Genomic DNA, 14,163 nt, shown 5'->3' with positions numbered 1-14,163 from the left:
GATCAAGAGTTCACCTTAAGGAGCTAAGCAATCATTCAGTGACATTACAGAAGCGGAATAGAAGCCTAGTGTGTGTGCTTTTAGCCCTGCATTTTCTGCTGCATGGATAGCTGATACAAGTGAACGACGGGGTTGGGTCGGGTCTCCTGACTGAGTTGGCTATTGTACCAAACCAGAGTACAGAGACAATCAGCCTCTTAAACTGCAACGAGAATTAGTTTCAGGAATATAACGCCTGGAAATATCCACCATGAATGATCAGTTATTTTCAGATCTATTTTCCCCTTGCTCATTACAGAGTCGGTGGACAGAGATAACCAGGATCAAATTCCCTCTTTCGCGAATTGCATTTTCTCCCGGCTTTATCTTACGCACCTCCTCTGGCTGTCGCTTATCCAGCTCCGTCACTTCCTGTTTATCGGGACCCTGAATCCCATGCTGAACTTGATGACGGACGGGGATCCCAACAAAGGTAAGGGAGGAACCCATTGCAGTTAAAAGAGACAGTAAGATAGATGATATATATAGATAGATGGAGAGAGAGAGAGAGGAGAGAGAGAGGAGAGAGAGAGAGAGAGAGAGAGATGAGAGAGAGAGAGAGAGAGAGAGAGAGAGAGAGAGAGAGAGAGAGAGAGAGAGAGGAGAGAGAGAGAGAGAGAGAGGAGAGAGAGAGAGAGAGAGAGAGAGGAGAGAGAGTGAGGAGAGAGAGGAGAGATGAGAGAGAGAGAGAGAGAGAGAGAGAGAGGAGAGAGAGAGAGAGAGAGAGAGAGAGAGAGAGAGAGAGGAGAGAGAGAGAGAGAGAGAGAGAGAGAGAGAGAGAGAGAGAGAGAGAGAGACAGACAGAAAGAAAGAGAGGGGGAGGGGGAGAAAGCGGGCGGACAACAAGTGATAGGCTGCTGAGGTAGAAGGATCAGAGGATGTAATAGAGATAGGGACGCATTTAGGCAACTTGAGATTGTTACAGAAATATAAGAGTTGATGTTTGGAGGGTGCTTGTAGAGAAAGTGACTGGTGCGGAGAATAAGCGGGGTGTTTACAGATATATGGAGGAAGTTACAGACGTCACCGTGAGTCCTGGGTTGGACGTCCAACTCACTTAATTAAAGTGAAGCGTCTGCCATAGCCTCTCCTTTCCAGATGTAGTCATCTCCGTCGGACCACTGTAAGGTTTGCTATGCATGAGGTTACTCGCATATGGCCTCTCCTACACTACTGTGCTCATAGAAAACGCCCTTCACGTGGTACCTCATTTTTACTCCGTTTGCTACGTCATGGCGCGACCCGAGTGTCCAGAGGTATAACCTGGCGTGCAAGCTGGGCTCATCATCCTTGGCTGGAGGCCAGCCTAGGAGAAGGACAACTCCGATTCCAAATCTGGGTAGAGGGGACTCGTTAGTCTTGCCAGGCAGTCTGTCTAGGAGAAGAAAAATTCCAATACTCCACCTACCGCACTGCGGTCGCCACAGTCGCCGCAACTCGCTGTAACCAGTGTGGAACGTTCCACCGCCTAAAGAGTGGAATCAGTCCGTGCGCACCGATCTTCTCTATAAACCTACGCGATGCAGTGGAAAGAAAAGTACTATAGCGATGGAGAAGGGGCGAAGCGATCCTTCCTGAGCTTCGCAAGCGATGAACGTGCCATCATAGGAGGGAGTAAGATAGTACAAGAATACGTGGGGCCTTGGAGGCTGGAGGGGCTTACAGAGATGGCGGGGTTCTAGAGGTTGTAAGGGGCTAATAGATAAATATCTGGCAGTGTGCAAATACGGTAGCAGAGACTGGGACTGGTGTCAGTGGTCCCTATTCAGGGAAATTACAGAGATAGGAAGGGTTTAAGGCCACGAGCTGGTACAAAGGTGGGGGGTATAAGATCATATGACAGTTAAAACCAGAATTGGGGCATAATAGTTGTAACAGGACTGGAGATATAAGATTATATTTGAAAGATTAACTTTATTTGTCACATGTACGTCGAACCATACAGAGAAATGTGCCATCAGCCACAACGACCAACTTAGTCTGAAGATCGTGCAGGGCAGTCTAGAAGTGTTACCTGTGACCGCAACCAATATAGTATGTCTACAACTTGCTAACCCTACGTCCTTGTAATGTGGGAGGATACCGAAGCACCCGGTGGAAATACACCCCATCACGGGGAGAACGTACAAACCCCATACAGACAGAGGCTGAAATTAAACCCCTATCGCTGACGCTGCAAACCGCTTTGCCAACCACTAACTATGAGCATAAGAAGCGTTGTATAGTCCGGAGCAGGCGACAGGGGTAGATATCGATACTGAGACTAGAAAGTGGTACAGATATCCAAGATGGTAGGAAGAATTAGACCGATTCACAGAGTTAAAGAGGGCTGTGGAGGTCGTAGTGGTTTACAGAGATAGAGAGGGGTCTAGGTGCCAGGCGGTGCTACAAAGAGAGTAGTAAAGGCTCAAAACTGCTGACAGGGAGAAGGGGTGTTACAGAGAGCGAAGAGGTCTCATGGGATTGCGAGCTTTATAAAGGTTTGGCGAATTTTCTTGTGTTCAGAACTGCAACATATAACGTCGGCCATGTTGCTTTATTACCATCCAGAGAAGTCCGTGCTGTGAAGTAATACTACCCGCCTGGGAGCGTCACTATATACAGAAGCGCACCAGGAGACCACCGATACGCTCGGAGTAATCTACTCAGGATGGGAAAGACGCTTTGTGCAATTTCCTCCAAATAGAGGGGTGCTATATACACTCCGCAGGGTGAAGCGGCGCTCGGTATAATCTCCCCAGAGTAAACAAATGTTATCCTCTTAAGAGTCCATTGTGTTACTTGTAGAAACAGAATATGTGAAAGTTGAAGTGAGAGAGAGAATAGGAAAGGAGAGTTAGAACATGAATAAGTGCATGTATAGGAATTAAGATGAAGGTAACGTTGATGGAAAGGAACAGAATGCGGGAGTGAGAATGAATACCTGAAGGGTGTTGGAGTTCAGCAAATAAAGGGCAAGGTCAGATGTAAAGCGAGCAAGAAATGGGAGTGAGAGAACAGTAGGAAAGACAGCTTGTGTGAGAGAGAATGGAGAATAGAATGTGTGAAAGAGGAGAAGATAGTGGAGAGGAGTAGAAGGTTAGAAAGGAGAGAGAATCGGAAGAGTCAGTATCTGCTTGAGATTCATGAGTAGGAAGAGAAGCTAAGCGAGATGTGAATGAGAGGTAAGTGAAGAGCAAAAAAGGGGTATGCGGGAGGGTCAGTATATTGCCGTTTGCAATCAAACCCTGGGCGTTCACTGCAGAACAGGCAGGTCACTGAGGAGGTCTGTTTGAACACTGTGGCTGAACTTCAACGGCTCTTTACATTGTCTGACACACTCTAGCCATGTACTATAGTAACTATACTAATGGTGTGGTTCCCTGTTAAAAACTACTTGAAGTCGTTTACCTCGCTAAAAGAATACGGCGAAACTTACTACGGTTTTACATTTTTTTCTATTTTCCCCGTTTCCCTTCCTGCTCCATCTATCTATACATCTGTCTATCTATCTGTCTATCCATTTATCTATCTTTCTGACCCTTTCTCTGACTATCAATCTATCTATCCACCCGCCCATCTGGGCAATATCTGACCCGTTCCTTCTCTGCATCTGCCCACAACTCCTCTCCTCTCTGACAGTCAGCAGCTATACAAACGCCTTCGCGTTCACCCAGATGTGCGCCGTTTTCTGTGCTCCCTGGAATGGGCTGATCCTGGATCGACACAAACGGAGAAGTCGACGAATAGGCTCTGTCACAGGTAATCTATGGCAGTGAAGATAGTTTCCCGCCTTCGGAGGTCGGGATTTAATACCATTTAGGGGACTAACTTTACCCTCGGATCTCTGCGTTCTTTACCCTTGGCATCGCTATAACGGATTCGATCAGAATTCCATTTCTACACTCATCACGCATTTTCTTCTATTCCCTTCTTTCTTAAATGCTCTTCTCTCACTCAGCTTCCTCTTGCCCTTCTGTCCCCCACTGCAACACTCTCTCTTTCACAGCTCTCCTCGCGCACCACCCATCATGCACACTGTCTTCTCTCTCCTCTCCTTCCTCTCGAACTTTTTTTTTGTTATGTAACTCCTACTTTTCCCTTCTCTCGGACAATACCTCTTCCTCCTTCACGCACCTCAACCTCTCTCTCTCTCTCTCTCTCTCTCTCTCTCTCTCTCTCTCTCTCTCTCTCTCTCTCTCTCTCTCTCTCTCTCTCTCTCTCTCTCTCTCTCTCTCTCTCTCTCTCAAAATCAAGAATGGTATTTGAATAGTTGTATGCCACTTGATTACGAGTCCAATAATATTGGAACTATTAAAGATCTCCGTGTCGCTATAACATAAGAGAAAAAGGTCGAAAGCAGATCTGCCAATAGCGAAGAACTGAGAAAAAGTGAAAGATACATGTCGGTAACCGCAATACAGAAAACAAAATATAAAGTGCATGAAAGTGTAGAGAGGAAAGGATTAGTAAGAACAGAGATAATGCGGGCAATAATTGCCAAGAGAACCCTGAGCCAGGAAGCTGGCAATCAGGGAGGGAAGAGAAAAACAGTGCACTTTCTCACTCCCAAAAGGTGCGACCAGACCTGATCCCAACATCTTCTGTTTTTGTCTCGGTATTCTAAAAACGCTCGATGCTCTTCTCACTCCCAGAGTTTGAATACTCCTGTCTGTCCCAGACAGATATATTCAAACAAAGAAAAACTAGCATTGATCATCCGGATCTGTGGCATCGCACTGCATATTCTCCAGAATAATTGGTAGTATTCCCATTAATAGTCCAACACGCTTTAATTTCACCTTTAAATTGTTATTTATTTCTATTTCTGTGGATGCTGCTGATCTGTTGTCGCTCAAGTGTTTTACCTTATGGTTTTAAACTGTCCAGATGGACAAGGAGGGTCCTGGAGTAACACATAGCTGGTCTCCCCTCTTGTTTCAGGCTCGGCTGCCCGTCAGCGGCTGGAAGACATGCAGTCAGCGGTTCTTTCCCTCGTTTTCATCGTCACTCTGTCCGTCCTCTTCTCTCTCTGCGCCGCTATCCCAGTGCTGAAGGTGCAGTTCTTGACCTTCATCCTACACGTGGTCCATGTAGCGTTCCTCTACGGAAGTGAGGCAGCATTCGTCGCCGTTGCGTAAGTCCAAGTAGAGTCATTCAGTGCGGAAACTGGCTCTTCGGCCTACCGACTCCGAGCCGACCAGCTAGCACGCTGTTGTACTTGTCATTCACGAATCTTATTGCATTCCCTAAAATTATATCAACGATTCTGGGCTCTCAGGCTGCGGGTAGAATCCCTATTCAATTTCAACAATGAAAGAAGGACCCATGTTCTCCGAGTCTAGCTCGTCCACAGTGACATACGATTCCCTGACTAATATCCCCACAAAACTGACCACAGAAAGTCATAGTAGCCTGCTAATCCACTACCCAGCATGTATTTTGGATGTGACAGGAAGGACAGAGCCCCAATGGGAGATTCAGACAGCGACAGGGGGAACGTTCAAGCTTAACCGGGACAGCACACACAGTCAGATCGAATCTGGGACACAGGTCTGTAGGACAGCTTATCTAGCAGGTGAGCTCCTCCCGCTTCCCATCCTGGAAGGAATTTGGTAGCCTGCGTTCCGGAACTTGGAGTTGTGGTCACGAAAATGCAATCACAAAAGGAAAGGGATGAGGCCACTCTGCCCATCAAATTGCCCTAACCCGCCATTTAATGAATTTGACCTGCAAGCTGCCTTATGCCAATTATCTTCTATGCCAATAATCCTTCGTATATACGTATGCTTCGTCATATTACTCCGTCACCTTCTGGGATAGAAAATTCCAGACCTACACTGCAAACGAGAAAATCTGCGGATGCTGGAAATCCGAATAGCACACACAAAATGCTGGAGGAACTCAGCAGGCCAGGCAGCATTTAAAACCCGAAATGTCGGCTGTACTCTTTTCCCAGATGTTGCCTAGCCTGCTGAGTTCCTCCATTATTTTGCGTGTGTTATCTAGAACTACACTACCCGTTCTCTAAAGAAATTTCCGTAAAGAAATCTCTGCTATTAAGTGGTGGCACGATGAGTGAATCTGCAGATGCTGGAAATGAATAAAAAAACACAAAAGGCTGGCAGAACACAGCAGGCCAGACAGCATCTGTGGAAGGAGGTAATAATGACGTTTCGGGCCGAAACCCTTCATCGGGAGTGAAGTAACATGGGATGGTCGAGGGTTTATAAGAAGTGGGGGGAGGGATAAAGTAGAGAGCTGGGAAGTGATAGGCTGGAGGGAAATGGGCTGGGGGAAGGTAGAGAATTATGGGAAATAAAAGAGGAAAAAAGGTAGGTCTGGGGGGGAGAGATTATAGTGAGGGGGGGGGGGGAAGAGAGAAAAAGAGAACCAGACTAAAATAATAGATAGGGGTGGGGTTAAGGGTAGGGGAGGGGCATCAACGGAGGTCAGTGAGTTGGATGTTCATGCCGGCAGGAAGGAGGCTACCTAGGCGGGAGATAAGGTATTGCTCCATCGACCTGCGTGTGGCCTCATCTTGACGGTAGAGGAGGCCATGGACAGACATGTCGGAGTGGGAATGGTCTATGGAATTGAAGTGTGTGGCCATAGGGAGATCCCGCCACTGCTGGAGGACGGAGCGCCGGTGTTCGGCGAAACGGATTCCCAGTCTGCGGCGGGTCTCCCCAATGTATAAATGGCCACATCGGGAGCACTGGATACAGTATATCACCCCAGTTGACTCGCAGGTGAAGTGGTGCCTCACCTGCAAGGACTGTCTGGGGCCTGGGATGGTGGTGAGGGAAGAAGTGCGGGGGCAGGTGTAGCACTTCTTCCGTTTGCAGGGATGAGTGCCCGGAGGGAGGTCCTTGGGGAGGGAAGGGGGGAATGAGTGGACAAGGGAGTCGCGTAGGGTGCGATCCCTGCGGAAAGCCGAGAGTGGGGGGGGGGGGGGAAGATGTGGCTGGTGATGGGATCACGTAGGAGGTGGCGGAAGTTACGGAGGATTATACGTTGGATCTGTAGGCTGGTAGGGTGATAGGTGAGGACCAGGGGGACTCTATCCCTGGTGGGCTGGCGGGGAGATAGAGTGAGGGCAGAGGTGCGTGAAATATGGGAGACGAGATGGAGGGCAGAGTTGATAGTGCTTTGCCACCTGCTCGGGATGTTTAATGTCTCAGTAAGACTACTCTCATTCTCTGAGCTTTTAGATATTATAGTTGTTGACGCACAACATACTTCCGGTCAGTTTTCTGGTGTACCCGGTAAAATTTAACCATCGACCGTTTCAAAACAGCGCGGTGAATGGGCCACAAAGATATTAATTGGAGGCCGGACACAAGGTTCCGCTGGTTCTAAATGCAACGCAGGGAAAGGGGACCAGGGAATTTAAAGGTAGGGCAGGGAACAGACTGTGCTGAGCCAACCCCAAAATCGTCAGTTTAGCCGAATCACTCAATTGTGGAAGTGTGGTATTTTAAACATTTAACCGCCTCCTTCTCCTCTTGCCACAGTTTCCCCCCGTGTTGTTTCGGAAAGGTCTACGGAACCACGCAGGCTCTAGCGGCCATGTTCTCCCTCATCCAGTATCCATGTTTCATTCTCGTCAAGGGACCTTTGAAGAATAACCCATTGTACGTAAGTATCGGAAGTTCCTTCCCCGTCCAAGGTGTCAGGACGGTTCCAGAAAGGTAGATAACCTGTGCCCTTCAGCAGATTATCCAACTGGCATAACTGAGGAAACGGTATTATTGGGGTGCTATTCAACCAAAGGACCATCTCTATCCCCTGATGTGGAGAGATTCGAGAAGAAGTTTCATACACTAACACGAGAAAATCTACAGGTGCAGGAAATCCTGATTAAAGGTCTCGGTCAGAAACGTCGACTGTTTATTTATTTCTATAGATGTTGCCTGACATGCTGAGATCCTCAAGCATTTTGTGAGGTTTCATACAGATGGGAAAGGTGAAGGACACGGCAGTGTTTGGAACTTGGCAGTGAAAGTGATAAACTTTCCCCATTCTGTATGAGTGAACTGATCCAGTGGCTGATGTACCGAGAAAAGAATGGACGGAGTGCATCTGAATATGACAGTTCTACGTTGAATAAGACGAATGAGGTTGAAACAAAAGTAGCTGAATCTGATGAAAATCTATCATGATGAGTTGGCGAAATCCAGTGATAGATGTATCTAATGTCCATACACAAGTCAGTCTTCAGGACACGGTCCTAAATGGAACATTTTAAGATACATTACATATCATTCGTCCAACATTCCATCCTTGTGTGTATCAGAACCAGACCATGTTAGTTATTTGCTGGATTGTTGCTTATAATGTTGGATTTAGATTGGACATGGACGACAGGTCATGGGGTAGTATGTTGGTACAATAAACCACGTTGCTATTAGGAAGGAAGAATTTTTGAGTTTCTTAAAAAGTTCTCATCCACTGATGGCTATTTATTCTGTGTCGTTCCTCTGTCTGACAGCTGAACGTCGTGTTTATTGCGCTTGTGTCCTTGGCCTTCGCCCACCCATTGAATGTCTACCTGTGGTGCAGACGGAAGAGAATGAAGAGAACGGGGTGAAGTGGTACGTCTATGGAATAGCAAGAGGCGTACAGGAGCACGGACAACACGTCTTTCATGGGGGACCTCGGAGCAGTGGGAGCTGCTAACGAGACATGTCTGTTTAGCGGGAGGGTCCAGTGGCAGAGGGTTTGGGAATGGGAGGGACTAGTACTCGGTCAGTGGGAGCAGGTGGAGTGATTGTGTGGTTGGCTGGAGCTAATAGGGGAAGGGCGGATGTGTCAAAGCTTCTGAGGAAGTCGGGTGAGTCAGAGCTGGCGTGGTGAAGTAGTGGCTACTGTTAGGAGTTCGCACTTTCCTTCAAATAGGCTCAGAGAGCTGTTCAGCATGAAAATATCTAGATGCGCATATTGAGTCTTAAGGAGATATACCATCTCCTTGGTTAAGATATATTTACATACCTCTTATGATTAATGTTTACATTCATCTGCCAGAAATGTCACATGTCCCCTTTTCTCCTTCATAATTTCCTTCTTAGGTGTACAGTACATCCCTTATACTCTTCAATGGTCTGTCTGGACATATACCTATATTTTCCTGGCTACAGCCTGAATATAACTTGCAAGCCATAACCACACCCACCTATGGTTTACCTACGTATCTGTTATTTCCGTTCAACAATTCGGAATATTTAATTTGGGCTATTTGTGTCTGAACTATCAACAGAGAGTGAAAGATGCACAGCTAATGTTATATAATCAATGGTTTCGTCCGTAACACAATTAAATGTCTGTTTCGCACTGAATTCCTTTATTTCTTACTAACACTGCCAGTCAGACAGGGATTTCATTGCGTTTTTTAACCTTGATTGTCCAGTGTGATCTCTGCTCCGCGCAAGGTAAAACCTCCAGCAAGGCAGGTCTTTGTCAATAATCTCAATTAAACAAAGAGGCTCCGACGTGCAGTTTGGGACTGTGTGACAGTAGAGAAGTCCTTTCATCCGAAACTGTATCTCGGGACAAAGGTCGTGCAGAATACTGGTGGCTCGATAGAGAATACTCTTGAGACCCAAGGGCAATGCTCACATTTCATGTGGTACAATAGTGAAACAATAAGAATATTAATGGATTAAAGTCCTTCCATTCAGTGATAAAAAGCAGAGTTAGTGTATTCACAAAATTAAATCTTTTCCCCGAGTGTACTCTACATTGATACGAAAACAAGTGAGACTGAAATCGATGAGTCTCTCCTTTATTTCGGAGCTGAGCTCTCCGTGTAAGAGTCACACAGTGGAGAAGATGACCCTTCTGTTCACCGACTCGGTTCCGACCATCAAGCGCCAATTGACACTAATTCCAGAGCACCTAAAGAAATGCATTACGCATAGAGTCCGCGCTGATGTCTTTCTTCCCACATTCTCATCAACTCTTCTCAGATTCTACAACTCAAAGAACGTAGGACAGTACAGCACACTACGTCTTTCCACCGAAGATGTTGTGCCGACCTTCACCAAGATCAAACTAACCCTTCCAATACACATAGCTCTCTATTTTTTCCTTCCCATTTGCCTAACTAAAAGTTTCTTAAATATCCGTAACTTACCTGTCTCTACTTGTCCCCAGCAATGCGTCCCATGCATTGTGTCAAAAAAAAACTACCTCTGGCATCAGTTCCCCCCCCCCCGCCCCCCCCCCAATACTTTCCTCCAATCAACTTATAAATATATCATGTATTACCCATTTCCGTTTTGGGAAAACGCGCAGTCTGACATCTCTACCTTGCCTCTGATCTAAATTCCCAACTAAACACTCAGGATAATGAATGCAAAGCGACAATCCCCACACGACAGAGCCAGAGGTCAGGACCGAACACGGGTCTCTATAGCAGTAACGCAGTAACTGTGACCCCAATATCATGTAATTGTATTGACATTACAAATGGCATTTAACTGATGATATTCAAAAGAGGACTGATTGAACTAAAATAGAAATGTTACGTCTAGGAACGTTTAGTACGCTCAGATTTTTGTTATTATTCCTTCGTACGGAGGAGGCTGAGGGCTAGGGTAGAAATAATTTTCGGATGAGGATCGATAGTGAGAACATATTCCCCTTCATAGGGGCGCAAAGCAAAGGTTTGCAGTACTTTGTAGAGGGTTTAGACTACAGGATGTCACTTCCCCTAGCTGGGCTCTGTAGCGCACTATCTGAGGTTACGATGGAGGAAGAGATTCGGACAGAATTAAGAGGAATCAAGACGCGCACTTTTAAGTCAGAGAAGGCCACGGACCATGCGCAGAGAAATGGGTTCTTGACGACTGATAAGGACTTTTTGGGCCGCTAGGGGTGGTTTTGAGCTCAACCATTCCCTTGGCCAATGTATTCTAGATTTTAACCACCCCTTAGGGTGATAAAAGGTTTTCCTAAAATCCTTATAAGATCCTATACCTCTTACACGAACCTGTACTTTCTGGCATTAGACTCCTCTTACGAGGGGGAAGGGAAGAAGTTTCGCACTTCAGTAAAGTTCCGATATCCCGCAGAACCGGATAGATCAGCATTAGAGTCCGCGGGAGCTCTGTTTCTAGCGCTCCGTTTGAACACGGCTGGTGTATTGGGACATTTATTGTATAACATCTAACCATAAAAACAATAAAGGGTTACAGGTACTCTATTAATAAAGGTAACATACAAAACCCCAAATTAGTAGCCAGTCCGGTACCACTGAGATTACAAGTTTGTTGAATTTATTTGAACGTGATTTTCTGGGCCAAAAAGAATACGAAGGAGCCCTTGATAAAAGTTAAGAGTATGGGTATAACTGAGTGTAATATATAGTGAGAATTGGGTATTGGTTAACAAGTATAAACTAAAAGGCAGGATAGGCTGGTTCCTCTCAGTTTAGAGTACCATGCCTAATTGAGGATATCGACAATCATCTTGAATGTTACAATGAAAATGAATATTTGGAAGATGCAGTCGTCAAAAGCATTGTACGAAGCTAACCTGTTAACTGCACTAGGTGTCTGCGCTAATTTTGCTCATTTAAAGTCAATCGAAGGAACATAGCGGCATACACTGGATGAATTCCTCGTTGATTAGGATCTAATGCACAATTTTACAAATACTACTCCATTACTGTAATGTTCTAATTTGTTCTGTTTTACATTTAGACACTTTTTTAAACTTAGTTAAGCGGTCGTTTGTCTTCTTTTCTACCTTTTCAATTATTTCCATGAACCCTGCTAATTGAGGCAACCACTTAAATGAAACAAAATGTACCGGCCCCATGTGCCCCTATTAACCAAAATTAACCATACAACTCCGATGAGTTGTGGAGGCTACTTCACTTTTTTGAACCTGTCTTCCCCCTCTTTAAGAGCAAAGTTTTTTTTTATCAGAGTACATACATGTCACCATATTCGTTTTCTGCGGGCATGCTTAGCAAATCGATAGAACAGTAACCAATATCTAGAGAAGGAACAGGATCTCTAAACTGTAAACAAACTGCAAATGCAGATAATAAATAAATAGAAATAAATAACCAGCATGAAATTAACAAGAGTCCATAAATGAGTGTAGTTATTCCCTTTTGTTCAAGACCCTAATGGTTGAGGACTACAAACTGTTCCTGACCCTGGTGGTGAGGGTCCTGAAGCACCTGTACCTTCTATCTGATGGTAGCAGCGATAAAAGAGCATGGCTTGGGTACTGAGGATCTTTGAAGTAGAGGCGCTGTCATACTTCCTTCGCGATTATGTTTATATGATGGCTCCAGGTCAGGTCCTCTGAGATCGGAATTTAAAGTTATTGACCCTCTCCAACTCTGATCTTCCGATGATTACTGGTTCATGGATCTCTGGTTTCCCCCTTCTGAAGTGTACTATCAGTTCCTTGGTCTTACTGACGTTGTATGAGAGGTTGTTATTCTTACACCACTCAGAGGATTACATACACAACCATGTGGTGCTCCTGTTTTGATTGAGACTGTGAAGAAAATGATACTGCCAATCTGAACTAACTGGGGTTTACAAGTAAGGAAATCCAGGATCTACTTGCTCAAAGGGGTATTGAGGCTCCTGTCCTGGAGTTTTGCAGATTGTTTTGAGGGGATGGTGTTAAATGCCGAGCTGTAATCGATAAAGAGCATCCTGATGTATGCATCTTTGCTGTGTAGATGTTTCAGAGTTTTGCGAAGAGCCAAAGGGATAGCATGCACTGTAGACCTGCTGCTTTGATAGGCGAATTAGAGCAGATCCGAGTCGCAACTCAGACAGGAGCCGATATTCTTCAACACCAGCCTCTCAAACACTTCATCACTGTGGATTTAATTGCCACTGGGTGATAATCATCTAGACAGGTTACCATGCACTGGTGTGATTGAAACCTGCATGAACTGCAACAATTTTTTCTGGGAAAGATGGAATTCTACCAGCTGTTGCAAGAAGTACATCATGCCGAGCCTTCTTATAAATTAAGGAAATACGGTTATTTCACATAATGTCCTGTGAAATAATGATGCCTAGGAACTTTAATGTTGTAACAATGCTAACTGCGGAGTTGTTGATAAGTGGGTGGGTGGAGAGAAGACACATTTCTCCTGAAATTGATATTCATCTCCAGGTTGTTGTGATTGCACCCAGACACTAGCTTGTTTACATACTTCCCAGTGGTACTTGGATCCATCACCTCTGGTAATTGGTCCAATGACAGGGTGTCATCCCCAAACTTAACAGTTTAACTGAATGATCACTAGAGATGCAGTTATTGCTGCAGAGAGAAAATGAAAAGGAAGAGAACACATTCCTGCAACTGAGAAGGATGTGAAGATGTGCTTGTCTAATTTCACATACTGCCTCTTATCGGAAATGATTATTTAGTTCTTGTTGCCCGTTGTAAACTGTAAACTACAACAACAGCATACCCATCATCCATACATTTTCTTACCTCTCTGGAACAAGAAGGCAGGAAAATTTATCATACAGATCTTTCCAAGTGAATCCATAATTGGTCATTACCTTGCTAAGTGGAAATTAATTCCATCCCTCAGAATTTTATTTTTGCTTTTGTACACATTGCTGCTGTATTTTATCTCATAACATTTTAGTCACCTGGCTGAAAATATTGAAACCTGCCTTTTAAAATTTTTGGTCCACCCCTTACATAACTACCTGATCGGTATATTATTGTCACATGCACTGAGAGATTGTGAATCTTGTTTATATGCTTTCCAAACAGATCATTCCATCCACATGATGCAAGTACAAAACGATAATTGATGCATACAGGTGGGCAAATAAAGTGCAAAAGCCTTGAAAAGGGACTTTGGGAGAACATTGGTTCATTTTGTTGCATAAGAGGTCCTATAATAGCAGGATCATAGCTGTCCTTGAATCTGGTGGTACGTGTTCTCGAGCTTCTGCCTGACTGGAGTACAGAAGATTAGCGGGGTGGGGTGGGGGAATTATGTTAGATAGATAGATAGATAGATACTTTATTCATCCCCATGGGGAAATTCAACATTTTTTCCAATGTCCCATACACTTATTGTAGCAAAACTAATTACATACAATACTTAACTCAGTAAAAATATATGCATCTAAAATCACCCTC

The 14,163-nt window shown here is 45.0% G+C and overlaps 1 protein-coding gene across 1 annotated transcript in view; it reads left to right on the top strand.

Moving 5' to 3' along the window:
- LOC140734012 (equilibrative nucleobase transporter 1-like) overlaps positions 1 to 8,611 on the top strand; it is a 33,653-nt gene extending 25,042 nt beyond the window's left edge. Inside the window, exons 7-11 of the mRNA XM_073057591.1 lie at positions 299 to 472; positions 3,661 to 3,773; positions 4,980 to 5,155; positions 7,536 to 7,659; positions 8,513 to 8,611. Coding sequence (XP_072913692.1) covers positions 299 to 472; positions 3,661 to 3,773; positions 4,980 to 5,155; positions 7,536 to 7,659; positions 8,513 to 8,611 — 686 coding nt within the window. The remainder of the gene's footprint in view (positions 1 to 298; positions 473 to 3,660; positions 3,774 to 4,979; positions 5,156 to 7,535; positions 7,660 to 8,512) is intronic.
- The last annotated feature ends 5,552 nt before the right edge of the window (positions 8,612 to 14,163 follow it).

The sequence above is a fragment of the Hemitrygon akajei genome, chromosome 10 (assembly GCF_048418815.1).
Source record: "Hemitrygon akajei chromosome 10, sHemAka1.3, whole genome shotgun sequence".
NCBI lineage: Eukaryota > Metazoa > Chordata > Chondrichthyes > Myliobatiformes > Dasyatidae > Hemitrygon > Hemitrygon akajei.
The sequence above is the reverse complement of the archived record's forward strand: the minus strand, read 5'-3'. Positions and strand labels throughout refer to the sequence as shown.